This window comes from Oncorhynchus nerka, linkage group LG16 (assembly GCF_034236695.1).
Source record: "Oncorhynchus nerka isolate Pitt River linkage group LG16, Oner_Uvic_2.0, whole genome shotgun sequence".
Classification (NCBI taxonomy): Eukaryota; Metazoa; Chordata; class Actinopteri; order Salmoniformes; family Salmonidae; genus Oncorhynchus; species Oncorhynchus nerka.
Window position 1 is genome coordinate 26,391,546 of NC_088411.1, and position 27,591 is coordinate 26,419,136.

Consider the following 27,591-nt stretch of genomic DNA (forward strand, 5'->3'; position numbering starts at 1 on the left):
GCGCGCAGAGCTAGCTAGTTTGCCACCACGACTACCAAAACCAGATTGCGGTGGAGAGAGAGACGCAGATGGTCATGTCGGAGAGTAGGAGCAAAGATGCGGTACCGAACGGTGCAGCCCATAGCACTAGTACAGAGCCACACGTGGCCAGACCAAATATTGGCAACAGAGTGACTGTAGTGCTTGGTGCTCAATGGGGCGACGAGGGCAAAGGGAAGGTTGTGGACCTGCTCGCTCAGGACGCTGATATCGTTTGCAGATGCCAGGTAAATTATAATGTATGCTAGCTAGCTAGCAAGCTAGCTGGAGGACATTCGAAACATGTGGTTGCGGTTACAAATAACGTGTAGCTAACTACCTAGCCTCTGATCATGACTCTCAGTTCCATACACAAAGTCAAATGTCTAAGGGGTCTTCTGCAGCGGGGAGTATTTTTAAGTCAGAGCCGTGATGCTCGACTCACACGCATCGCCTAAGGTACACATTTTGGAACCAAATTAGGACTTTATTTTTCATATCGGCGACAAATCATTTTGGGTTAAATTGATACACCTTTTTATAGGGTTCCTACACGGCCATATGTCCAGGTCACAGCACTTGTTTACGGTAGACAGTGGGCTAATGTTACAGTACCTTTAGTAATTAGCTTAGTATCTGCGTCCCCGAACCCCTGTAACTGTTACTGCTGTATAAACGGTACAGACGTCACAAATGTTTTGTCACTAAAAAATATTGTCGTCTGCAACTTTTAAACGATTAAAACGGTGTGAAGTGTTTTATTTGACACCTGTGTAAATATTTTGAGCTGATGTTAGAGGGATTTGTTTCTATAACCGTACCGCAATTGCGAATCGATTCACGTTTAACGTTAGATGTAGTATTTCCAGAGCCAATTTGCCCTTTAAACAGAACATGTGAGGTTCTTGGAGTAAGGAGTAACTCTTTTTGTCCAATATTGGTCTACTTCTATATCTATCTCAAAGCTAACAAGTTAGCCACCGTTGTGTACTGGCTGTACTAAAAGGAGAACCAACCCCCCGACGTAGCCAGAATATTAAGTTAACTAACGTTAACTAGTTAAAGCTGGATTTGTTGTAATTAGTAAACTAACTTTGGTGAAAATGTTGTAGTTATCTATGTATGGAAGATGCGGGTCCTGGTCAGACTTGTACTTGTTAACTAGCGCAATTATTGGTTTGCAGTTGGTTACTAGCTATTTAACTAAGCCAGAAACCTAGATAACGTTAGCTACTTGAGCAACCAAATAAATTGTCGATGATGAACGTCGAGCACTGCATTGCTAATGTCACCTTGAATTATATCGCGTCTATAGCTAGCCAGAGCTAGCTACATTCATATTGCACGACTTAACACCAGATAAGATGGCCTAGTTTTGCATTTTCATTTTAGTTCAGTCTTGCGTTGCAAGGTGATTCAGACTTCTAATACTGTTGCACATACAGTGCCTTCGGAAAGTATTCTGACACCTTGACTTTTCCAACATTTTGTTAAATTAGACTTATTATAAAATTGATTCGATTATTTGTTTTCCCCTAATCAATCTAGACACACTGCCTCATAATGACAAAGCAAAAACACAAACATTTTTTTGCATATTTTGCATACGTATTCTGACCCTTTGCTATGAGACACTAAATTGAGCTCAGGTGCATTCTGTTTCCATGGATATTTCTTAAGATGTTTCAACAACTTGATTGGAGGCCACCTGTGGTAAATAAAATTTATTGGACATTATTTGGAAAGGCGCACACCTGTCTATATAAGGTCCCGCAGTTGACAGTGCATGTCAGACCAAAAACCAAGCCACGGGGTCGAAGGAATTGTCCTTAGAGCTCTTGAGACATAATTGTTGAGGCACAGATCTGGGGAATGGTACCAAAACATTTCTGCAGCATTGAAGGTCCCCAAGAACACAGTGCCCTCCATCATTCTAAAATGGAAGAAGTTGGCATCACAAAGACTCTTCCGAGAGCAAGCCCAGCCAAACTGAGCAATCAGGGGAGAAGGGCCTTGATCGGGTGACCAAGAACCCGATGGTCACTCTGACAAAGCTCTAGAGTTCCTCTGTGGAGATGGGAGAACCTTCCAGAAGTACAATCATATCTACAGCACTCCACCAAGCAGGCCTTTATGGTAGTGGCCAGAAGGAAGCCACTCCTCAGTAAAAGGCACATGACAGCCTGCTTGGAGGTTGAATAAAGGGTCTGAATACTTATGCAAATGTGATATTCTAAAAATCTGAAGCATACACATTTTCCAGCCTCTACTGTGAGCTCCACAATGTGCGGTGATAAGGCACGATGACACAAAAGACTAGGTCCTCAGGATAATTTTTATATTGCACTGAAGCTCGGTTCTGGTGACCTTTTTAAAGGGCATTACACTCCAAAATGAATGAAAAATAAAGTTATGCTGACACCATCTAAAATGTCATTTCCACTTCCAGAAATGAGCCCAGAAATGATTTTAACACAATTATAAGTTCACCATGCAAAAATGAAGGATTTTACTAAATTACAGTTAATATAAGGAAATCAGTCAATTGAAATAAAATCATTAGGCCCTAATCTGTGTGAAGTTGCTAGATTATGGCGGGAACTGGAACATGCTGTCGTACACGTTAATCCAGAGCATCCCAAACATGCTCAATGGATGACATGTCTGGTGAGTATGCAGGCCATAGAAGAACTGTGACATTTTCATCTTCCAGGAATTGTGTACAATTGTGTCATGCTGTAACACGAGGTGCTGGCAGTGGATAAATTGCACAAGATTGGGCCTCGGGAGCGCGTCATGGTATCTCTGTGCATTCAAATTGCCATTGATTTTTAATGCAATCATTTGATTCCGTTAACCTAAAAGAGACATTAATTTTGCTCTCAAACAGCTCTTCGTTCAGTAAGGCTTAGAAATAGAAAACCAGGAGCAACGTCAATGTAATTTAAAGCCTACTATTGTCAGATAGTGAAATTAGTTAAACAACTATTACCTGACTGAATTATTAGATGGCCTGCAACAAAAGAAAAACGCACAAAAAAATTTGCGCAGACCAGTCTCTGTCCTCACTATATTGTTCCTGCGCTGAGAATACCATCTTCAGAGAGTGTTTATAATTTTTCCTCAGATAATCGATGTCCGGAGCTCAAAAAGCAATACATTGGAGTGTCAGCAGCATTCATGCATGTGAGTTCAGTGCAAACAGCTTAACCTGTCTGGTACAAGTGACGCTAGCTTCCCACCTCGCCAACAGCCAGTGAAATTGCAGGGCGCCAAATTCAAAACAACAGAAATCTCATAATTAAAATTCCTCAAACATACAAGTACTATACACCATTTTAAAGATAAACTTCTTGTTAATCCAGCCACAGTGACTGATTTCAAAAAGGCTTTACTGTGAAAGCACACCTTCCGATTATGTTAGGTCAGCGCCTAGCAACAGAAAACCATACAGCCATTTTCCAAAGAAGGAGAGGTGTCACAAAAGACAGAAATGGCGTTAAAATTAATCACTAACCTTTGATCTTCACCGGATGGCACTCCCAGGTCTCCATGTTAGACAATAAATGCGTGTTTTGTTCGATAAAGTTAATCTTTATGTCCAAAAATGCACCAATTTCAAATGAGGTTATGTTCAGAAATGCATTGTCTCAAACAAACATCCGGTGAAAGTGCAGAGAGCCACATCAAATTACAGAAATACTCATCATAAACATTGATCTAAGATACAAGTGTTCAACATACGATTAAAGATACACTTCTCCTTAATGCAACCGCTGTGTCAGATTTTTTTTTAAATGTTACGGTGAAAGCACGCCATGCAATTATGTTAGGTCAGCGCCTAGCCACAGAGAACCATACAGCCATTTTCCAAAGAAGGAGAGGTGTCACGAAAGACAGAAATGGCGTTAAAATTAATCACTTACCTTTGATCTTCATCTGATGGCAATCCCAGGTCTCCATGTTAGACAATAAATGTTTGTTTTGTTCCATAAAGTTCATATTTAAGTCCAAATACCTCCTTTTTGTTCGCGTTTTAGCCTTGTGCATTTTGGATTACTGGACTAAGTCCAGTCAAAGTAAAAAATAAATTTAAAAAACATCCATTACAGTTTGAAGAAACATGTCAAACGATGTATATAATCAATCTTTAGGGTGTTTTTATCATAAATCTTCAATAATATTCCAACCAGACAATTCCTATGTGTTTAGAAATTAAAAGGAACGGCGCTCGCACTCGTGATTAAACTCAAGGCTTTCTGCCAGACCCCTAATTCAAAAGCTCTTATTCACTCCCCCTTCACAGGAGAAGCCTGAAACAACGTTCTAAAGACTTGGCATCTAGTGGAAGCCTTAGGAAGTGCAATTTAACCCAATAGACACAGTATATTGGATAGGCAATCACTTGAAAAACTACAAACCTCAGATTTCCCACTTCCCGGTTGGATTTTTGTCAGGTTTTCACCTGCCATATGAGTTCTGTTATACTCACAGACATCATTCAAACATGTTTAGAAACTTCAGTGTTTTCTATCCAAATCTACGAATACTATGCAAATCCTAGCTGGCAGGCAGTTTACTCTGGGCACGCTTTTCATCCGGACGTGAAAATACTGTCCCCTACACCATTGAGGTGTAGTTCCAACAGAGAAATAAAAATAATTGGGAATATATTTCATAGAACAGACATGCTTCTGTATTAGGCTATGTCATCTCCAAACCAGACCCCCCAAACCAGATCAGTGGATCTACACTGATCTCAAAAACATCCTCTCCAGAATCCATATGATGGAAATCTGTCGCTGTGACCGTGAACTTTAAACCCTGATTTATGCGCCCCTTCCGTCACTATGAATTGATAACAGGTTGACATAGCAATAATTCTCCATTCTGTAGCTGGTACACTGCCAAGGCTATAGGCATGTAAAAAATAAACCAATTAAAGGTAGACTTGGCGAGATGAAGTTGCATGCACGAAGTTAACACAATCTCGGGTCAATTTCCCCAACAACTAAGCGTTGAAGCATGGAGGCTCAAACTGCTTCTCGAATAGAACTCCTTGATCTCGCTTGTAAGGCGATGTCATGACGACATCAGTTAGTTAAGCTCATGCGTTGAAATTAGTGATGCACCGATATGACATTTCTGGCCGATACCGATATCCATTTTTTTCCCCTTGCCAAATAAACCGATACCGATTTTTATTGATTTATTTTCAATTTTAGCGGACTTTTAAGCATTCTAGTACAGTTAAATAGTTAAAACACACACACATGGACGCAGCAGTCTAAGGCACTGCATCTCAGTGCAAGAGTCACTACAGTCCTTGGTTCAAATCCAGGCTGTATCACATCTGGCAGTATTTAACTGACTTGCCTAGTTAAATAAAGGTTACACACCACACTGACCCAAAAGTTATTTTGTTGGCATTTACGTATGTCCCCATTACCAGTAAAGCATAATCTCAACCTATTTCCTTCACTTGCTTGTGCTGTTTCGTTGTTAATTTGTTCAGTCGTTTCATTCTCAACCAGGATTTCTATGGAATGCATTTTGTCTTCGCGTGTCAAAAAAAGAGATGTCAAATGACACTTTTTGACATGTCAAATAAACTTGTTGACCAATCAGGACCTGAATATGACTGCACGTCAAATAATACTTTAACACGTTCATGTTTTTTTAACGTAGTTATTACACTATCACTCGTATTTCATGTGTCGCAACGATTCATCGTTACATATGCTATGATGCTGGTAAAGTTGTCTCTCGTACCTACAGTGCTGGTCATAAATTGGATGCAAACAATGTTGTTCTTTCCCAAAAACATAGCAAAACGACATCTGTTTCAGTAGCTATAGTTACCTGGCTAACTATATAGCTAGGTGTCATCTAAAATAACCCTAATTTATAAGACCGTTCTTATTGGTGGTTGGACCCATCTATGTGAAGCTAGCCACAATAAGGATTAGCCACAATCGTGGATTTTGCGGAAAGCCTTAAAAAAGTATGGCATAATTCTACTATTTGTATTAATTTGCATCACTGTCAATGACATTTTTATTTTGAAGGCAAACTGTAAATTCCACTTGTGCCCTGTCCTTATTGTGGCTAGCTTCACAACACACAACCCGTTCCGGTTGAGCTCACTTGCCATAGGAAGCTAGCTGGCTGCTTATAATGTTAGCTTTGGGCGACAGGGTTAAGTAGCTAGCTATTTATTTTCATGAACTGAAGTTGAATTTCAGTAGGCGAACAACAAGTGGCAATTTAGCAAATACTTCCTCACAAGGATTCCTAAATCATTGCTAAGAAAAATGAAAATGACTGCAGTTTCTACTGGTCGTTGTTTTCAGGCTGCTTGTATTGGTGCTAGCTAGGTACCAAGTTAAAGCTAGCTACCCCAGAAGTTGCGTTCGAACAAATTATGCTTTATTACCAACGCGGTATTATAAACACATTGTTCGTGGCTGGTGTTTGCAGATTTTTTTGTACAGCTTTGACAGTGCTACTGTATCCTTTTTGACACGCAAAGACCCAAACGGTGTTCCATAGTATGTATGTCGTGAAGCTAATAGCGGTGACGCTATTGAAGTGTAACTCCGGTAGGGCAACATCTTACAAATAGCACTTTTGGTAGAGTTTACGGGTGCTCGACCAGTCTGCAAAAGCCAACATCACCCACGACAGAGAACAGTTGATTGTCAAGTGCAATGAATTCCATTATCTTGGTTTAATGGATTTCACCTTTGAGTTGTCTCGCTGAAATGTTCTTACTCTTTCAAATGACTGCTCCACTGGACTGCTCCATCCACACAGCAGACATTGTGGGCTAGGTTAGGAATGCTGTGTTGCACTGTGTAGCGCAAAATTTTACATGGTGTCATTACGTCCAGTACCTACGTTATATAGGTATGCACGATAGCTTTGACATTGGTTTTTAACATCTGCGTTCAACTAGACATCGGGCCGATACCAATGTTGGCATTTTTAGCTATATCGATTCCGATATGTTCACATATTTATCGTGCATCCCTTGCTGAAACACATCATTGGGTCTGCTGTTTGAGTCCTGTAGTTACCATGTTGTAGATACTGTGTGAGAAGTTTTGCATTGCGCTCATCTCAATATCTGCAATGCTTCTCGCTGAGTATCATTTAATGGAATGCTATGTTACACAATGGCATGTGTGTAAGAGGGAGAATATAGTGTTTCTCTTTTTATAAAAAAAAAAAAAGAAGCTGTGACAGAAATCTGAGGTTTTTCTTACTTGCAACATGAGGTTGAAAGGACAACAAAGAGCACATTTCCAAGTCTTACTAATTAAGTGTCAGTGCTGATACTCTATTCTGCTGCTCTCAAGTGGCTGCCCAAGTGACCATGACAGTGAATTGTTGTCTTTGGGGATCACACCAAAGTAATTGTGATATTTATGATCACCACCAAGTTGTATGATGGCCAGAGGAGGTGAAACAGAGATCCTGATTTAAAAAGCTCAAAATGGAGTATAAAATCAGATGCATTTTGTGTAAAAAAAAAAAAAATGTAATCCAGGACTTGGGAATGCATTCCAACTCTATTAAATGCAAGATGTTGCTAGGCTATCATGGGGATTTAATTTCTTATTCAACTACCACAGTTCTGAGAATTAATGCTGTCAAAGCTTAGTCATTCTCTGTAAAGCAATGATGAGACAAGGAAGGCAGGAATTTGGATTGCTGCGTTTTACCTGACACCTTTTTAAGCCTTTGGCTTGATTCTGGACATGTCTTGCACAAAGACAGACATTTCTCATGAGCTTTCCATCCATTTGGCGACAGATTTTCATGCCAATATTCTAAAATTGGCATAAAAACTATGCATTTTCCCACCAGAGTTGTTTCCATCAAATTGACTTGTTGTGGACAAAAGGATGTGTGTGATGACACAGTGCACATATAAGGAACTTTTATGGTTGAGTTTCTATCACATTTTCAACTCTGTCAGAAACAAATGTTGTTTTGTATAGCGACTGTCTGCTCTGGTCTTGGCACTAGCCCTCTAGCCAACAACTAGCAGATACAGTGCGGCTAGGCTACCTACATTGTTATGGATAAGTTATTTGGAAAGTTTACTGATGTGCTGTTTCCATCAGGCCTGTCGTGACAGATAAAAAAATTAAAAACGTGTCATGTACTTTACACTCATAAAAAGGTTGGATGGAAACCTAGTTATAGAGAGCAATTTGGGTTTGTTCCCTGGTCCACAGATATCTCCAAGGTGTGAGAACGAGCCTGTCCTTAGAGCAGGGTTCTTACCAAACCGGACACGCGCATGTTGATTTTGTTCACCAAACCAGAAGTGATCAGGACACGCAGCTTGAAATATCAAAACATCCTCTGAACCAATTATATTAGTTTGGGGATATGTCGAAAAGCAATAAAAGTTTATGGCAATTTAGCGAGCTATAAACATTGGGCTGTTACCTGAAATGCACAAGGTCCTCTAATCTGACTTTTAATCCACAGATAAAACGGTAAACCAAATTCATTTCTCATCTCTACTCCTTCCTCAGGCTTCTTTTTTACTTATTTGGGCTTTATATGGCGGCTGGCAACCAACTTTACGGTGCAGTACTACGACTGGGTCTGTTCATCTTTCAATCACCCACGTGGGTATATGTTCCTCAACACCAATGAGATGGCACGTGGGTATATGCTCTTAAAACCAAAGAGGAGATGGGAGAGGCCAGACTTGCAAGCGCGTTGAGCGTCACAAATATAACCTATTTCTATTTTAGCTCCTGGCCATGCAGATGCTCGCGAGCTGTGTGGGTGCAATGATTGAATAACATGTATGTGTCAATTTATTTTGCAACCCTCGCGCACACAATCGGTGTGGTCAGCATGTTAGTCCTGCCACCTGCTGTCTTAGTGTCCTGTTTCAGGCCATCCATTGCCTGTGGAGGTAAAACAAGTTCTCAGGGTTATCCAAGGAATGTTTGTGTGGCTGTATTATTCTTGAAAGAACCTTTACTTTCATTTTACTACCTCGACCTCAGTTATTGTACCTTTTTTCCATTTATTGAGCCTTTTGGTCTGTCAGGAAACGCCCCACTGGCTAGTAATAGGTAACAGATCTCTTTACATAGCTAGGCCTAATGCTTTACATGGGGCCACTGTTTGGCACATCGTTGCTATGGAGATGTTTTCTAGTTCTGGGTGTATGCTCTTTTTGAGTTCTCTAATCTAGTAATTGCAGGTTGTTCAGAACATCTCTAGTGATCTCAATTATTTAAATGTTTATATGTTGGAGGATCATGTCCAAGCTATTGGCATAACCCAAAAAACACTGACAAATCAGAGAAACAAGAGGGTATTAAAGATTCATTATGCCGTGTGTGTGTGTATATATAGTGCATTCAGAAAGTGTTCAGATCCCTTGACTTTTTCTATGTTTTGTTAGGTTACAGTCTTATTGTAAAATGAGGGGGGGAAACATTTTAATCCAATCTATACACACTACCCCATAGTGACAATGCAAAAACAGGATTTTATAAGGTTTGTAAATGTAATAAAAAATAACGACAAATACAAACGGAAATATAATTTACGTAAGTGTTCAGACCCTTTGCTATGAGATTTGAAATTGAGCTCTGGTGCATCCTGTTTCCATTGATCATCCTTATTAAGATGTTTCTACAACTTGATTGGAGCACCTGTGGTAAATTACATTTATTGGACATGATTTGGAAAGGCTCATACCTGTCTATATAAGGTCCCACAGTTGACAGTGCATGTCAGAGCAAAAACCAAGCCATGTGGTTGAAGGAATTGTCCGTAGAGCTCCAAGACAGAATTGTTGAGTCCTATATCTGGGGAAGGGTACTAAAATATTTCTGCAGTATTGAAGGTCCCCAAGAACACAGTTGCCTCCATTGTTCTTAAATTGATGATGTTTTGCTACCACCAAGACTCTTCCTAGAGCTGGCCACCCGGCCAAACTGAGCATTCGGGGGAGAAAGGCCTTGGTCAGGGAAGTGAGGAGATGGAGATGGGAGAACCTTCCAGAAGGACAACCATCTCTGCAGCACTCCCCCAATCAGGCCTTTATGGTAGAGTGGCCAGGACGAAATCACTACTCAGTAAAAGGCACATGACAGCCCACTTGGAGTTTTCCAAAAGGCACCTAAAGAATAGAAGATTCTCTGGTCTGATGAATCCGAGATGGAACTCTTTAGCTTGAATGCCAAATGTCACATCTGGAGGGAACCTGACACCATGCCGTGGGCATGTTTTTCAGCGGCAGGGACTGGGAGACTAGTCAGGATCAAGGGTAAGATGAATGGAGCAAAGTACAGCGAGCCTTGAAGAAAACATGTTCCAGAGCACTCAGGACCTCAGACTGCGGCGTAGGGTTTACCTTCCAACAGGACAATGACCTTAAGCACACAGCCAAGACAATGCAGGTGTGGCTTTGGGACAAGTCTCAATGTCATTGAGTGACCCAGCCAGAGCCCAGACTTGAACCTGACCGAACATCTCTGGAGAGACCTGAAAATAGCTGTGCAACGATGCTCCCCATCCTACCTGACAGAGCTTGAGGCTCTGCAGAGAAGAATGGGAGAAACTCCCCAAATACCTGTGTGCCTAGCTTGTAGTGTCATACCCAAGAAGACTTGAGGCTTTAATCACTGCCAAAGGTGCTTCAACAATGTACTGAACCTAGTCTGAATACTTATGTAAATGTGATATTATTTAAATGTGATATCATTATTTTTTATATGTATAAATATGCAAAGATTTCTTAGCCTGTTATTATGTGGTATTGTGTGTAGATTGAGCGGGGGAAATGTAGAATAAGGCTGTAACGTAACAATGTGGAAAAAGTCTAGGGGGTTTGAATACTTTCAGAATGTGCTGTAAGTCAATGTGGCTGCATTACTCTCCAGGCTCAGAACTGTAGATGGTCAAATTAATAAAGTTTTCTAATTATATCAGTTCATAGGGAATTATGCTGTCACAGGCATGCTATTCAGGAAAACACTAAATTGATGGTATTCTGTGACTATTTCAACTGAGGTGCTTAAAGTGGCAAGCCATGGACTAATCCTACCACCTGCAAATCCTGCCACACAGAGGCTGCTCTTCCCTGTGCCCCCCTCACCCCTTCAGACCCAATGGGATTAATCGCACCAGCCAATTTTAGGTGGGGAACATTGGACGTCGTCCAAGGGAGACTAGCAGTCCTGTGACAGTCACGGGAGGCGAACGGATACATATCACATTAGAGAATGTTCCAGGTTATTGTTGGAAATTATGACTTGGTTCATCTCAGCAAGTGTCTCTTTGTGTGAACTATTGCCGCATATAAAAAATGTCTTTATGGCAATGGCTGCAAAGTGGGTCAAGCAAGCCTTAAGTGACAAATGGGAAGTATGCAGCATTGGGAGATGAGGCCATATCTCAAACTAATAAAAGGGTAGAAGCCATGGTATAGACAGAATTTAAAAATCTATCCACATTCTCAGATTTGCAGGTCAGGTTTTTTGGTCCACCTATGTTCACGTGTTGAAACCTAACACGAACCAGGTGGGTCCCATTCATTGAAAGCAGCCGAGCGGCAGTAACGATACGTCTGGCGCAGCCCCCTGTTGCAGGTCAGGCAGCTGGGGGCACATCATAAATGCAACAAAAAAGGAGAGACATCTACGCACACCCCTTCACTTGTCCAAGCACTGCCATGGCCAGGAATAGCCCAGGGTACGCTTTCCCGATAGCGATGGAACTTAAGCTTACAAGTATTTTAACGATGCGTTCTTCCTATAATGGCAAAAAATGTTACATGCGTTTTCCAAAACACCACCTCGAAAGAGCGTTCACTAAGTGCGTCGTTGGAGCATGTGTGTACTGATATTATCAAACATCAGTTCTGCTCTCAGATCCATTCAAATCTTACCATAACATTAGAATTATTCCACAGTACTGATGACAGATCAGCTCCTAGAAAGATGACCACTTTATATGGCTGCAAATATTAAGGTGGCTTATTCTATAGCTAATTTCTGGAAGACTAACCCAGAAGTAAAATATTGCGTAGTTCGGTCAGCTGCTTGATTAACTTCTGAGTTCATAAGTGTTACAAATTTAGAGTTCTGACAAAAACTAAGTATCCACCCTCACAAAAGGAAACAGGAAACTCATTCAAATAACTTAACATGTTGGTGCTCATGGGTCCTTTTACATGGAAATTAACATGATTCTATGTTTAACGAAGATCTTCTGTGAATAAAGGTACGCATGCAGGCCAATTTTTTATTTTATTTTTAACAACGCACTTAGCTGTTTCTAGTGGTCTGCTTGAGTGGTCTGAGGCAGTTGGTAAATAACGAGCGTTTTCAAGTGCAACTTTATTACTGATGGTTTTGGGAAACAGCTCGGAGATTTAACTATGCTCCTGCGAAGGTTCTAATGATGAACTTAGCCTTAAAATACTACAACTGGGCCCAGGCCTGCTCTTTGCTAGGTGAAGGCATGGGGCAAAACCAGACTGATGTATCACACGCAACCCCTCCCAGACCAGCACAAGGAGACTCCTCCAGTTGTAGAGTTCATGCCGAAGGCACTGGATGTTCTTTCTCTGGGTACAAGCAATTTTATCTCATGTCATCTTAGATTTAAAAATGGTTTAATGTTATTTTGTAAGCACTCCTGGTTAGACTCGGATGGACTTTGTTTGGTAAACTAATATGAAGACAAGACGCTAGAATCACCCAACCATTTAGTGGCAGATTTGTATCTCCTCGGACTGCCTGCTAAAATGGCTGTAGATCCTGTGTCAAGTGTCCCTCAGCTATGACTGAGCAATCTGTACCATGGTGTAATGTTTGGTCTCAGTGTCAGTGTTCCAGGGTCAGAGACATTGCTCCAAGATGGCATAGCAGTTCAGACGTCTTTTGTCCTCATCTTGTCGTGTCGTGTCCCATATATATATATATATTTTTTTTTACAACTTTCTTCGCATACTTTTTTTATATATATATATTTTTTCTCCATAAACTCATTTTCAAAACACTCTCCTGCAATCTGCCTCACCGATTTATATTTAATTTTTTTATTTTTTTAAGTAATCCTCCATATAAACTAATCCAGAAGCTAGCCTGAAGCTAATCAGAAGCTAGTTAGCTTCTTTATTGGCTAATCGTTAGTATTCAGCTAACCGCGGTTTGTGGTCATCCGCTATCCTTTAGCTCGAAAATCTATCGCCAGTTTTGTGCTGCTCGGACCGGAACATACCGGACCTATTTTTCTCTCCATGTCCCCGGATTTCAACCGCTAACTCTGGACATTTATACCTGGAACTCGCAGCTAGCTAGCTGCTATCCATGTGACTATATGCTTTCGTCGATTCCGGAGCAAACATCAATTATTCCGGAGCTAGCAAGCTGAAGAGTTCCATCAGTCACTCCTGTGCTACAATCACCTATCCGGACCCGTTTTACTGCCAACGCGGAGCCCCACCGGGCCTTCACACCTGGACTACCGACGTTATCTACCCGAGGGAGTTATCCGGCTGGCTCCTTCGTCGCGACGTTACCTGAACACCGATCTGCGGTCCGCTAACCGTTAGCTGTCTTATCGGCTGCTATCTGAATAGACCTATCAGACAATTTATTTTATTTTTTCTTGGGCCTCTAACTATATCTATTGTTTTTTTGTTTTTTTTCCTCTACCACACGGAACCCCACTAATCCTACCGACGGAAACGCACGAGGTGGCTAATAACAGACCTCCATCCTATGCTAGCTTGCTACCGATGGCCCGGCTAGCTGTCTAAATCGCCGTGACCCCAACCAACCTCACTACTCACTGGACCCTTTTGATTACTCGACTAAGCATGCCTCTCCTTAATGTCAATATGCCTTGTCCATTGCTGTTCTGGTTAGTGTTTATTGGCTTATTTCACTGTAGAGCCTCTAGTCCTGCTCACTATACCTTATCCAACCTATTAGGTCCACCACCCACACATGCAATGACATCTCCTGGTTTCAATGATGTTTCTAGAGACAATATCTCTCATCACTCAATACCTAGGTTTACCTCCACTGTATTCACATCCTACCATACCCTGTGATATGCAGCTGTTCAGGGAAGCTAGAAACCATTATACACAGGCATTTAGAAAAGCCAAGGCTAGATTTTTCAAGCAGAAATTTGCTTCCTGCAACACTAACTCAAAAGAGTTCTGGGACACTAAAGTCCATGGAGAATAAGAACACCTCCCAGCTGCCCACTGCATTGAAGATAGGAAACACTGTCACCACTGATAAATCCACTATAATTGAGAATTTCAATAAGCATTTTTCTATGGCTGGCCATGCAGGGTAGTGGTTAGAGCGTTGGACTAGTAACCGGAAGGTTGCAAGTTCAAACCCCCGAGCTGACAAGGTACAAGTCTGTCGTTCTACCCCTGTTAACCCACTGTTCCTAGGCCGTCATTGAAAATAAGAATTTGTTCTTAACTGACTTGCCTAGTTAAAGGTAAAAATAAATAAAAATTCCACCTGGCTACTCCTACCCCGGTCAACAGCACTGCACCCCCCACATCAACTCGCCCAAGCCTTCCTCATTTCTCCTTCTTCCAAATCCAGTCAGCTGATGTTCTGAAAGAGCTGCAAAATCTGGACCCCTACAAATCAGCCGGGCTAGACAATCTGGACCCTTTCTTTCTAAAATGATCTGCCGAAATTGTTGCCACCCCCATTACTAGCCTGTTCAACCTCTTTCGTGTCATCTGAGATTCCCAAAGATTGGAAAGCAGCTGCGGTCATCCCCCTCTTCAAAGGGGGGGATACTCTTGACCCAAACTGCTACAGACCCATATCTATCCTACCCTGCCTTTCTAAGGTCTTCGAAAGCCAAGTCAACAAACAGATTACCGACCATTTCGAATCTCACCATACCTTCTCTGCTATGCAATCTGGTTTCAGAGCTGGTCATGGGTGCACCTCAGCCACGCTCAAGGTCCTAAACGATATCATAACCGCCATCGATAAGAAACATTACTGTGCAGCCGTATTCATTGATCTGGCCAAGGCTTTCGACTCTGTCAATCACCACATCCTCATCGGCAGACTCGACAGCCTTGGTTTCTCGAATGATTGCCTCGCCTGGTTCACCAACTACTTCTCTGATAGAGTTCAGTGTGTCAAATCAGATGGTCTGCTATCCCGACCTCTGGCAGTCTCTATGGGGGTGCCACAGGGTTCAATTCTTGGGCCGACTCTCTTCTCTGTATACATCAATGATGTCGCTCTGCTGCTGGTGAGTCTCTGATCCACCTCTACGCAGACGACACCATTCTGTATACTTCCGGCCCTTCTTTGGACACTGTGTTAACAACCCTCCAGGCAAGCTTCAATGCCATACAACTCTCCTTCCGTGGCCTCCAATTGCTCTTAAATACAAGTAAAACTAAATGCATGCTCTTCAACCGATCGCTGCCTGCACCTGCCTGCCTGTCCAACATCACTACTCTGGACGGCTCTGACTTAGAATACGTGGACAACTACAAATACCTAGGTGTCTGGTTAGACTGTAAACTCTCCTTCCAGACCCACATCAAACATCTCCAATCCAAAGTTAAATCTAGAATTGGCTTCCTATTTCGCAACAAAGCATCCTTCACTCATGCTGCCAAACATACCCTTGTAAAACTGACCATCCTACCAATCCTCGACTTCGGAGATGTAATTTACAAAATAGCCTCCAATACCCTACTCAACAAATTGGATGCAGTCTATCACAGTGCAATCCTTTTTGTCACCAAAGCCCCATATACTACTATTGTAACCTACTATTGCGACCTGTACGCTCTCGTTGGCTGGCCCTCGCTTCATACTCGTCGCCAAACCCACTGGCTCCATGTCATCTACAAGACCCTGCTAGGTAAAGTCCCCCCTTATCTCAGATCGCTGGTCACCCTAGCATCACCCACCTGTAGCACGCGCTCCAGCAGGTAGATCTCTCTGGTCACCCCCAAAACTAATTCTTTCTTTGGCCGCCTCTCCTTCCAGTTCTCTGCTGCCAATGACTGGAACGAACTACAAAAATCTCTGAAACTGGAAACGCTTATCTCCCTCACTAGCTTTAAGCACCAACTGTCAGAGCAGCTCACAGATTACTGCACCTGTACATAGCCCACCAATAATTTAGCCCAAACAACTACCTCTTTCCCTACTGTATTTATTTTGCTCCTTTGCACCCCATTATTTTTATTTCTACTTTGCACATTCTTCCACTGCAAATCTACCATTCCAGTGTTTTACTTGCTATATTGTATTTACTTTGCCACCATGGCCTTTTTTTGCCTTTACCTCCCTTATCTCACCTCATTTGCTCACATCGTATATAGACTTGTTTATACTGTATTATTGACTGTGTGTTTGTTTTACTCCATGTGTAACTCTGTGTTGTTGTATGTGTCGAACTGCTTTGCTTTATCTTGGCCAGGTCGCAATTGTAAATGAGAACTTGTTCTCAACTTGCCTACCTGGTTAAATAAAGGTGAAATAAAATACATAAAAATACATCTCAAACCATGTGTGTTCAAAAGAACATCGCACTCTCCAAAATATTGGGCCAGGTTTGTTTCTTCCATGTCCAATGTTAAATTGTGAAAAGTAAAGCTATAGCCTTTCACATTGCTTCTGTTGGTGTGATTTTTGTTTCACAATTTTGAATGTCATGTGTGTCTCTATGGTGACTGACTCTGTCCCTCTCTGCAGGGTGGCAACAATGCAGGACACACGGTGGTGGTGGACTCTGTGGAGTATGACTTCCATCTTCTACCCAGCGGCATTATCAACCCCAAGGTCACTGCTTTCATTGGTGGGTAGAAAACAGCCGCCTGACCGAGGAATGAACAGGAAAGATGATTTCACAATAAGGATGGAGCTGTGAAGTAACCCTCATGGTCTACTACTAAGTCAGTTATAATCTCTAGTCTTTAAAGAACAAATAAATGTTTGTTTAGATCTCCTGTGCAGTTTCCATACACACTTTTGTATGCAAGCAGCCAATATTAATGACTTTTCCCATCTAAATCTAGCCAATCTGTATTATATTCTAATAGCTCCAGCTTTGCCTGATGCCACACAAGTGATTGACTTGACTGGGAGCCAACTCGCAGGCTAACGCAGTAGAGTGCTATAGATCACATTTTATCTGCAGTAACTTCATTTTGCTAATGGTCTGACGTCTAGCATATTTTGGCAACACAACAAATATGTCCTCTGGCTCTTAACCCACAGCTCGTCAGCAGTTCAACATATAGAATGTAAAGTGGATCAATCCTTTTCCGTCTAGTTGAGCTCCACAGTCAGGCTTTCAGATCCCAAACAAGTGTTCGGGACCCTTCAGAATCCTGAGCACTGTTTGCCATGAGAAAAAGTCATCTTGAATCAGGCTGATTGTGCAGAACAGGTTATGGCCCTCTCCACACTAGTTTAATTTCTGGCCTTGATGTTGATTGGTCGCTGCTCAGCGGAACAGCAGACCTGTTTCTCTGATGGAGTACTTAGCTCTTTATAGCCCACAACACTTGAGATCAAATTCAATTTGGGTTTTTCACTGCTCTTTCCTTATTGCTTACTGATGCATCAGTTTCTCCATATCTTCCATGTTGTCTGTGTCGGTCTATCCCACAGGTAATGGGGTAGTGATCCACCTGCCTGGCCTCTTCGAGGAGGCTGAGAAGAATGTGTGCAAAGGCAAAAGTGAGTATAAAGGAGCTATCCTTTTTCATAGTTTAAGTCCCTTTTTACTCCCATGCCTAGAAGATTGCCATGTTGCTTAATGGTGATATCAAATGTTTTTTCTACCGTGTGTGTTCAGGTCTGGAGGGCTGGGACAAGAGGCTGATCATTTCAGACAGAGCACACATTGGTAAGCCCTGCCTCATCGGGCGTCTTTATACTAAAAGGGCATTTAAATCCACAACTTCAGCCCCACTATAGTCTCTTTACTATATAAAACAGGCAAAAAAAGAAACGTCAATTTTTCAGGACCCTGTCTTTCAAAGATAATTTGTAAAAATCTAAGTAACTTCACACATCTTCCTTGTAAAAGGTTTAACACTGTTTCCCATGCTTGATCAATGAACCATGAACAGCTAATGAACATGCACCTGTGTTAAAACACTAACAGCCTACAGAAGGTATGCAATTAAGGTCACAGTTATGAAAACTTAGGACACTAAAGAGGCCTTTCTACTGACTCTGAAAAACACAAAAAGAAAGATACCCAGGGTCCCTGCTCATCTGCATGAACGTGTCTTAGGCATGCTGCAAGGAGGCATGAGAACTGCAGATGTGGCCAAGGCAATAAATTGCAATGTCTGTACTGTGAGACGCCTAAGACAGCGCTACAGGGAGACTTGTTATGTTCATACAAATATTTACCCATGTTAAGTTTGCTGAAAATAAACGCAGATGACAGTGAGGGGAAGTTTATTTTTTTGCTGAATTTATAAGCCTGTAGGACTGGAGACAGATATGCAATGCTCATGTTTGGCTGTTAAAGGGAATAATGAGTCTGCTTAATTTCTATCATCAATGTTTTTCTTTTCATCATGAATGCATTAGTGTTTTGAGTATCAACAGTTGGTCTCTTAGCTAGTGAATGCCACTGCCAGTGTCAGTGTAAAGCTGGTGCCCAGAAGAGTTCCTCATAAACAAGTGGATAAAAGTGCTGCATGGCTTTCATGGGGAACATGTTTCTGTTATATGGGGGTTGGGGGATGAAAGTGGCCAATTAATTATCTTAGCTATTTTAGGGCCCTTTTGTATTTTGTGCACACATTAGGACTGATTTGACCTAAGATGCACTCCGAAGGCCTGTTTTTATATCGGTGAACTGGCTTTGTTTTCCAGGATAAGTCATGTTCGCTCTGAATGTTAAATAGCACTTTTTTTGTAAAATCAGAATGACTTGTATTAGGCTACGTTATTCAGTCTTCTCCTTCCACTAGCCTGTACTTGGCCCATTTTGCTATCTGAATAGGTGTGGAGGGGAAAAAATGATTACATTTTACTCACAGAAATTAGGCAAACTACCTTAGCTGTGAATTGATTGTTGCGCTGTTATTGGTCCTTAGTATGTACAGATTTCTTTACCCTTTGAGTGGCGAACTCTGCTCCACTAGACTTGTTGTGCCTTGAGTCATTTTGTCTCCCTGCTCATTGTCAAAGATGTGCCAAACGGTTAAGTCAACGCAGCGAGATGCCACTTCTTATAAACAGAGATTGCGTAGTAGTGCCTTTGCAAGGCCGCTTTAGAGACTAGTGTGAGAAAGAGGGGCCATTTCTGGCTGGATGAGAGACTCTACTGTTCACTTCCCTTCATGGATTAAAAAGGAAAGTATTGGTGTAAGTTTATTGTTGATTCTCCAACTCCTTCTCATCCAAGCTTATACCAATCCAATGCTTTTAAATGTGTCGGGAGGAGTCAACTGCACAAGGGCACACTTCCGGGAGAAAGGGGAGATAATTGGGGCGCTAGGGTTTTAGTAAGGAGCAGAAAAGGGGGTGAGGTGACCGGATTGTGAGTTTGCCCTTCTCTACCTCCCACAGTGTTTGATTTCCATCAAGCGGTCGACGGTGTGCAAGAGCAGCAGAGACAAGAGCAAGCAGGCAAGAAGTAAGAACCCTACCTACCACCTGTCATTCTCCTGGATTAGAGTATGGCTCAGTAATGGTTTGGCCTGCAGCAGTGCTGAAAAGCAGGATTTCCCTCTCCTATGGGCGAATGTGTAGTATATTAGCGCTTCTAAACGTCTAGTCTTAGATGAAACAACCTCAACTGACTCCAGCTTGAAGCAGAGCTGAAAACAAGATTCCCCTGTCCTATGGCAGATACCCAGTAAAAACATTTTTAGCTTAGTAAGTGTAGCATAAGTACTGAAACAACCTCAACTGACTGCGAAATCTCCAGAGATGTCAAATATTAAATATCACTTTTTTCTCTCTCTGCGCCATTGTTGTGGAGCTGTTTTCAGTATTTTAAAAGTTTTGCCTTGAGTGCTGCCTGAAGGAAATGTGATGATGATGTGCTTGTACTGTAGTCTGGGGTTAATGCAATGGTAAACCTTCATGATCTCCCATATAGTGATACATCATTGTATTACTCATGTTTGGAAATAGTTTCTTTCCTGTTCTATCTGACAATGTCATCTGGAGGAAGCAAATAAATCCTACACTGTAGCTATTAGAGGTTACTGTTACCAGTTAGTAATGTAGCTATTGCAGTTTACTCTTACCAGTTAGTCATGTAATGGAGATGCCCAATCTAGTTCTGAGAAGAGGGTGGTAAGCACAGGCTTAGGCTCAGGACATCGCTCTGATATGCTGGGCATTTTTAAGCTTTTGTTGGGCATCAAAATAAGCCCACGGCCCTGATAGAATTCTTGTGTCAAACGATCTGCAGCGTTGGAACATTCTCAACAGCTAGTTATTGTGCCCGTTTCTCTCCCATGGGTAGTAAAAAGGGCAAGTCACTCATTATAGGCTTATCACAAGTTGTGGAATTTCAACACCTTCAGGCATTACAACTTCACTCTTACCTCTGAGAGAGGCAAATAACCGAGTTAAAACAGGCTTGGATTACATCTGTAGTTTGAGCGTGACTTGTCTCATGGTGGACCTGTCCTGCGTTCTTTTAGTATCTTTACTGAAGGAGTTAGTACTCATGATACTCTCAGTTCCAGAAGACCACTTATTTCCCACTGATAAGTCTTTTCCCACATGAAGTCATCCCCTACCTTACATCAGACCAGGGACCTGACGTCACCAGATATCCCCTAGCAGCACCATGTGACTGTGATGCTCTCCAACCCTTATTGCAGCAACATTGTTTCAGTCAGCAGCAGGTGACGTTCCAGCCCCATGAAAAGTCCCCTGGCCTAGCTACTTCCCTACAACTGTCACATGTCTGACCCTACACACACACATACTGGCTGAAGGACAGTCAGTGACTCAGTATTGTTAATGATTTACTTTGTTACTTCGTATTCCTCACGCAGCCTCGGAACAACGAAAAAGGGGATTGGCCCGGTGTACTCAGCCAAAGCAGCCCGTAGCGGCCTCCGGATATGTGATCTCATGTCTGACTTCACGCAGTTCTCTGAAAGGTGAGGGTGTGGCCTTGTCCGCATATGGCCAATAATGACTATCCTTTTATTCAGAGTACAACTAGCTCCAGTTAGGTGAAAATGTAACTGTGACGTCTATTTTTTGTAGATTTAAAGTCTTAGCCTCGCAGTATCAGTCTATGTATCCAACCCTGGTGATTGACATCGATGGGGAGTTGTCGAAGTTGAGGGTGAGCTACAGGTCCTCCATATCAGTTGAATAAAGTCATCACTGGTTTAACATAGGGGTTATGTCCTACATGTCAGTGTGATTCTTGGTTCAAGTGTTTGCGTGGTGTGCTCTTGTCCAGGATTACGTGGAGAAGGTAAAGCCTATGGTGAGAGACGGGGTCTTTTACATGTACGGGGCCTTACATGGACCTCCCAAAAATATCCTGGTGGAAGGAGCCAACGCCGCCCTCTTGGATATTGACTTCGGTGAGTATCCCCCATTGTCATTGTGTCAATGTCAATTAACCCCTGTCACTGTGTAAATTGCCAATGAACCCCTTTTGAATTAAACAAGCTCATTTCTACTGGTGAGTTAATTCCACTGAAAGAGTGTTATCAGAGCTGTCAGAGGATTGGAACAACATGTTCACTGAGCCTAACACCAGAGAGCACTCCTACACCATGCGTGACTCTGAGAAATGCTGGGTGCTTTGTCATTGTCACTTTCCCTCATTTGTTCAGTCATAAAGCACTCTAGAGATCACACACACAACTTAATGAGAGAGAGGGTTGCTATGTACTGAAGGTCACCATGTTCTTTTTCATTGATATAATGGTAGTAGGTCAAAGTGGGGGGGTGTCGTATGACCGTGCTAATGCTATTTGCATAAAGGAGAATGGTTTTTGCACCTGTGCAGACATGTATGGGAGGGGTGAAATTCTCCCTCCCTTACTCTGACCTGAAAGGCCCATTAGTGTGGACTGGAAAGTCCACCTCTGTTTAACCACACGGAGACCTGACACAGAGACCTGACACAGAGACCTGACACAGAGATTGTTTGCATGGCATGTTAAGACTGAATCATTTAGTTTCCTTTACTCGTATTACAAGCTGTGTTAATACAGTCATTGTGATATGATAATCCTCTGTTGTACGAATTTGACCGAGGAGGACATAAGATGTTTATCGTTTTGGTACGTTGTGTTTTTTTTCCAGGAACATACCCTTTCGTGACCTCGTCTAACTGCACAGTGGGCGGGGTGTGTACGGGGCTAGGCATGCCGCCCCAGAACGTGGGTGAGGTGTATGGCGTGGTCAAGGCCTACACCACCCGGGTTGGCATCGGAGCCTTTCCCTCAGAGCAGTTCAATGTAAGAATGTCAGCCTGTCTTTCTAACTTGAGGGAAGCCATGCCTTCTTGCCTTTGAAAGCTACGGGCTAGAGTCAAATTGGTTCACATGGTGCAAATTCTTTCCTGCTCTCTGTTTCCAGTGTGAGTAGAGGAATGTAGACTAGTGTTAATGTTGGGGGAATGGCATAGCTGCTGATTGAGTCATCAGTGTTCTGAATTCCAGTGAGTGTTCTGTGAACACCACAGGCTCAGGCATGTGGGTATTGAAACAACAAATGGTTTTGGGAAGGATAGTTGCTAAACCATTCCCTCTGATAGCGCTTGTGAAATAATCCCAGCAAAACCAAAATAACCAATTCCTCAACCTGAACAGGGCAGAGAATGGACACATTTCAAGCTTGACATGTCCATGTTTTACTTTGTCAGGGTCTTAAAGTGAATCTGAGCCTTAAAGGGTCTGCCTGTTTTCTTCTCCAAGGACATTGGGGAGCTCCTGCAGACAAGGGGGAAAGAAGTGGGTGTAACCACGGGCCGTAAAAGGAGATGTGGTTGGCTGGACCTGGTGCTCATCAAATATGCGCACATGATCAACGGCTTCACTGCGTGAGTCCCCACACCCCCTTCAACTCTGTACTGTCAATCACCACACCTCCCGCTTTTTACTTACTGTCTCAATATAAGTATGTGGACACCTGCTTGTTGAATATCTTATTCTAAAATCATGGGCAATATGATTTTGGTCCCCCCCTTCACTGTTATAACAGCCTCCACTCTTCTGGGAAGGCTTTCCACTAGATGGAGGAACATTGCTGCAGGGACTTGCTTCCATTCAGCCACAAGGTCATTAGTGAGGTTGGGTGTCTAGGCCTGGCTTGCAGTCGGCGTTCCAATTCATCCCAAAGGTGTTCGATGGGGTTGAGGTCAGGGCCAGTCAGGCCAGTCAAGTTCGTGATTCATCACTCCAGAGAACACGTTTCCACTGCTCTAGATTCCAATGGTGGTGAGCTTTACACCACTCCAGCTGACGTATGGGGATCTTAGGCTTGTGATCGACTGCTTGGCCATGGAAACCCATTTCATAAAGCTCCTGACGAATAGTTATTGTGCTCACGTTGCTTCCAGAGTCCGTTTTTAACTCTGTAGTGAGTGTTGCAACTGAGGTCAGACAATTTTTACGCGCTTCAGAGCTCAGTGGTCCGGTTGTGAGCTTGTGTGGCCTACCACTTCATGGCAACTCTGTCACTCCTAGATGTTTCCACTTCACAATAACAGCACTTACAGATAACCTGGTGCAGGGCATCAATTTGACAAACTAACTTGTCGTAAAGGTGTCATCCTATGACGGTGCCGCGTTGTAAGTCACTGAGCTCTTCAGTAATCCCATTCTACTGCCAATGTTTGTCCATGGAGATTTTATATACCCGTCAGTAATGGGTGTGGTTGAAATAGCCGAATCAACTCATTTTAAGCGGTGTCCACATACCATGTAGTGTACTTGAATAGACTTCAGCTTTGTACACATTCTCTATTTGGGTGTTGGTGACCATGCCTGTTAAACTCTCAATGTTCTGTTGTCCTCCCATTCAGCTTAGCTCTGACCAAACTAGACATCTTGGATGTGCTCCCAGAGATCAAAGTTGGTGTGTCGTACTCTGTGAACGGTGAAAATATACCTAATTTTCCAGGTAGGCTGCTCATCAAAACAGCAACCAATTGGCAGCAGCTAATGGGGATCCTCAATAAATACAATAACAATGATGCTTCTGTACTTGTTAATGAGAATAAAGTGAACTGAATAAGGGAGCTATGCTATATTTTTAATTGCAGTATTCCAAGTCTTGTCTTAAGTTTATGGCAGCCAATGGCCTGACGTTGTGCACAACTCTCCCCAGCCAACCAGGAAGTCTTACAGAGCGTTGAGGTTCAGTATGACACCCTGCCAGGTTGGAACAGTGACACCTCCACCGCCAGAACATTTGATGAGCTGCCAGAGAACGCCCAGAAATACGTCCGCTACATTGAGGAGCACCTCGGTGTGCCCGGTAAGAACCCCCCTCTCCAAAATACCTGGAGATGTCAGGTTGATTCAGATGGGGTGAAAATACATTGTAGTGGTCACAGGTGTGGACCATATTTGGGGACATGTTGTTTTATTGGTAAAGCTATTCAATAAGTACTTTTCACCCACAGTGAAATGGATTGGCGTAGGCAAGTCTCGGGAGTCCATGATCCAGATCTTCTAAGGTCTTCTCCACACTGTAGCCACCACCAAACCTGACCCTCAGTCCCGCCTCTCTTCCGATGGTTACCTGGTTCCAGTGGCCTGGGAAACTGGTCCTATGCTACTGGTCCTATGCTATGCCACTCCTCGGTCCCCAACTCACTTCCACACCACAGACACCAACCTGGGAGCTGCTCCTGGGGATGCTCTTATCATCCTATCCATGATCCCGCTCTCTCCTTATTCTCTCTCTGTCTCTGAAGACCTGTGTGGGACTCTTCAAAATGGCCTCCTCAGGCGTTAACAGGGAAGTACACTTCAGTTGCTTGCCAGCCTACGTCTGTTACTCCCCATGTTTGGTTTGTCAGAAAGCCCTCAGAGCTGCCTCTGGCCTTTCTTTATGGATCTGTTATCCTGACATCCTTGCACACCACACACACACTCAAATCACACAAAACCATACTCAAATCCAGGTGTGTGACACTGTCATTGACCCGTCTGCAAGCCAATGTCAGAAACGATATGACCATGTTCATGTGTACAGTACTGCAGTGGGACTTGGTTGATTCATACACCAATTTTCTGTGCCTGTTCTGTGATGAAAACAGTTTGTGTAAATGTGTTCTTATGCCTAGCATGGGCCAAGGAGCCCATGGCCATGAAACGACCCACACGAGCAACTTAAGATACAAAGTTTCTGTATGGACAACTGTCAATGTCTCTGTATACAATTGTAATAATGGCAGGAAATGTAGAATATGTTGCTACTGTTATAATGACCTTGTTCCATGCAACATAGTTGCCATTACTAGAGATACAATCTTAAATGGGCATTTTAGAGGCGTCACAATCAAACAACCTCTTAGTAATTTCCCCAGCTGACTAGAAATGAGTTTTTATTTCAAAGCAGTAGAAAGCTGTGTTACTACTGGACATTAAAACAGGGGTCAGTTAACATTTTGATAGAAGATCACCTATCAAACTCCACATTGAAATGACGCAAGAATGTATTTCAATGCTATTCTAAGTTTAAACTCCAACGCAAACACATGATGTTGATATGCTGAACTCTAGTCTCAGGACTTCTACTCAATCACAACAGTGTATATATTTTACTTCTATTTTAATGATTTTAGGACTAGGTATGATGGATTATTTTCTGCAACTGCTGGATGTGTGGGTTTTCTGCAGATGTAGCGTATTAGACAGCAGATCGCCTCCTGGCTCGGTAACAACTATATAGAACTTTTGCTTTTATAAACTGGAGCTGTTTAAGTGAAATGGAATTGAATCATGGGTTTTCCCATCACTGATATACAATCTAAATATTTCAAATTAAGATTTTTAAAGACATGAAAGGACCTCTTCTGTTTATGTACTCGATCCATACATTAACACCGGAGTTGCTTGATTTTTCATGGTAAAATTGTTACTAGGAAAGGCGTGTATTCAAGGTTGACTTTGTACCTTGAATAACAGTTGTCGAAGGGTGCCTATTCATGCAGAGATGGAGGACTACTCATACAATATCTGTTTGCCTTTGTATCTGTAGGTCTCTACAGAGAAGGCTGTAGGCTCCTGTGAAATAATGGGTTTCTACGTTGGTGGCGAAGTGCTTTCTCTTTCTAATATGGAAGTGTCAAACTAGTGTCACTACATAAGTTACTATCTGTCAGGTACATTGTTAGGTCTGTCTTCAGTAGAGCAGTTATCTCTGCTAGGCCTATATGATGTCAGTCTTGTTCTTCTCCTGTGTCTTTTTGATTCTAAGATTATATCAGCGATTATGGTATTCAGCTAAAGTATACTCGGTGTGAAGATGAAAACATGCACTGGAAATTAAACTAATGGGATGTCTTTAAATGCTGCTTATCCTTGTTTCTATAGATTATCCAATGGCCTGCCCATAGGCCACACAATGTGGTAAACATTTTCTGCTTTACATATAGCAGCAACTAATCAGTTGAGATACTTACCCTGTCAGTAGTGTCAACACCCACCTGAAACTCCCCATACAAGGTGAAGGCATTCTGTCTGCTAATCCTAAACTATATGCCTCCGGACACCCACCCCTATGACATGTTTTTTCAGGACTAACTGTGCCTTGGGCTCCCGTTCAAGACTTTCATGTTTTTATTTACCATAAATCTTAACCTGGGCCCTTGGTAATGGCCCGTAACTAAGCATTTCACTGTTGGTCTACTACACCTGTTCACTACACCCGCAATAACATCTGCTAAAGGTGTGTGTGACCAATAAGATTTTATTTGATGTGATAAATACACATTTTGATTTGGGTTTGAATACCTGTAAAATGTATATTTCTACCTTGAGGCTCATCTGTAAGTGAGTGGGTAGATGAGAAGATGGTTAGACCATTGCTTTCACCTATGTTACAGTGATGTCCTCAAGCAAAGAAGCGTATATTAAAATGGTCAAACGGTCCTGCTCTTACCGCCCCGCTCTTCAAGGCAGCTTAGTATTTTGCTTTCTCTATCCCACCACATCAGCTTAACATGTTGGAAGAATGTTTGGCTCCTATGCTCAACATTGGCTCCCATTCAAACACAAAAATGTTGTCTGTTAATTAGGCTTTGATGAGCAACATGTAAAATTAGTTCACAAGCCTCATTTAGCCAAAAACAAGCATGTACGGTGCAAAATGAGTTTTTGATGTGAATAGTCCTTAACTGGCTCGTTAAGGTGAGACAAAGGCAGGATATTTTTGAATGAAGAGGGAAATGTATACAGTATATCCTGATCTTGGCGATAAATCCATGTTAATAGTTTGCTTTACTGTTTATCCCTTCCCAGTACTGCCTTCCAAAGTTACTCATCTCAGTAAAGTAACCATAGCGTTTAAACTGGTTCCAGCATTTTAATCA

General features: G+C 42.3%; 1 protein-coding gene across 1 annotated transcript; it reads left to right on the forward strand.

The window, feature by feature from the left end:
• adss2 (adenylosuccinate synthase 2) lies at positions 1–27,150 on the forward strand. Its single transcript, XM_029685290.2, has 13 exons — positions 1–266; positions 16,782–16,884; positions 17,703–17,771; positions 17,890–17,940; positions 19,626–19,692; positions 21,074–21,181; positions 21,291–21,372; positions 21,493–21,619; positions 22,350–22,504; positions 22,964–23,088; positions 24,073–24,170; positions 24,378–24,527; positions 24,676–27,150. Exons 1-13 carry the CDS (start codon positions 69–71, stop codon positions 24,726–24,728), a joined length of 1,386 nt encoding a protein of 461 aa, XP_029541150.1. The 5' UTR covers positions 1–68; the 3' UTR covers positions 24,729–27,150.
• The last annotated feature ends 441 nt before the right edge of the window (positions 27,151–27,591 follow it).

Coding starts and splice junctions, on each gene's coding strand:
- adss2 (XM_029685290.2), top strand. CDS start 69: ATGGTCATGTCGGAGAGTAGGAGCAAAGATGCGGTACCGAACGGTGCA. Junction 16,885..17,702: donor CAAGGTCACTGCTTTCATTG/GTGGGTAGAAAA, acceptor TCTATCCCACAG/GTAATGGGGTAGTGATCCAC. Junction 21,620..22,349: donor CCTCTTGGATATTGACTTCG/GTGAGTATCCCC, acceptor TTTTTTTTCCAG/GAACATACCCTTTCGTGACC.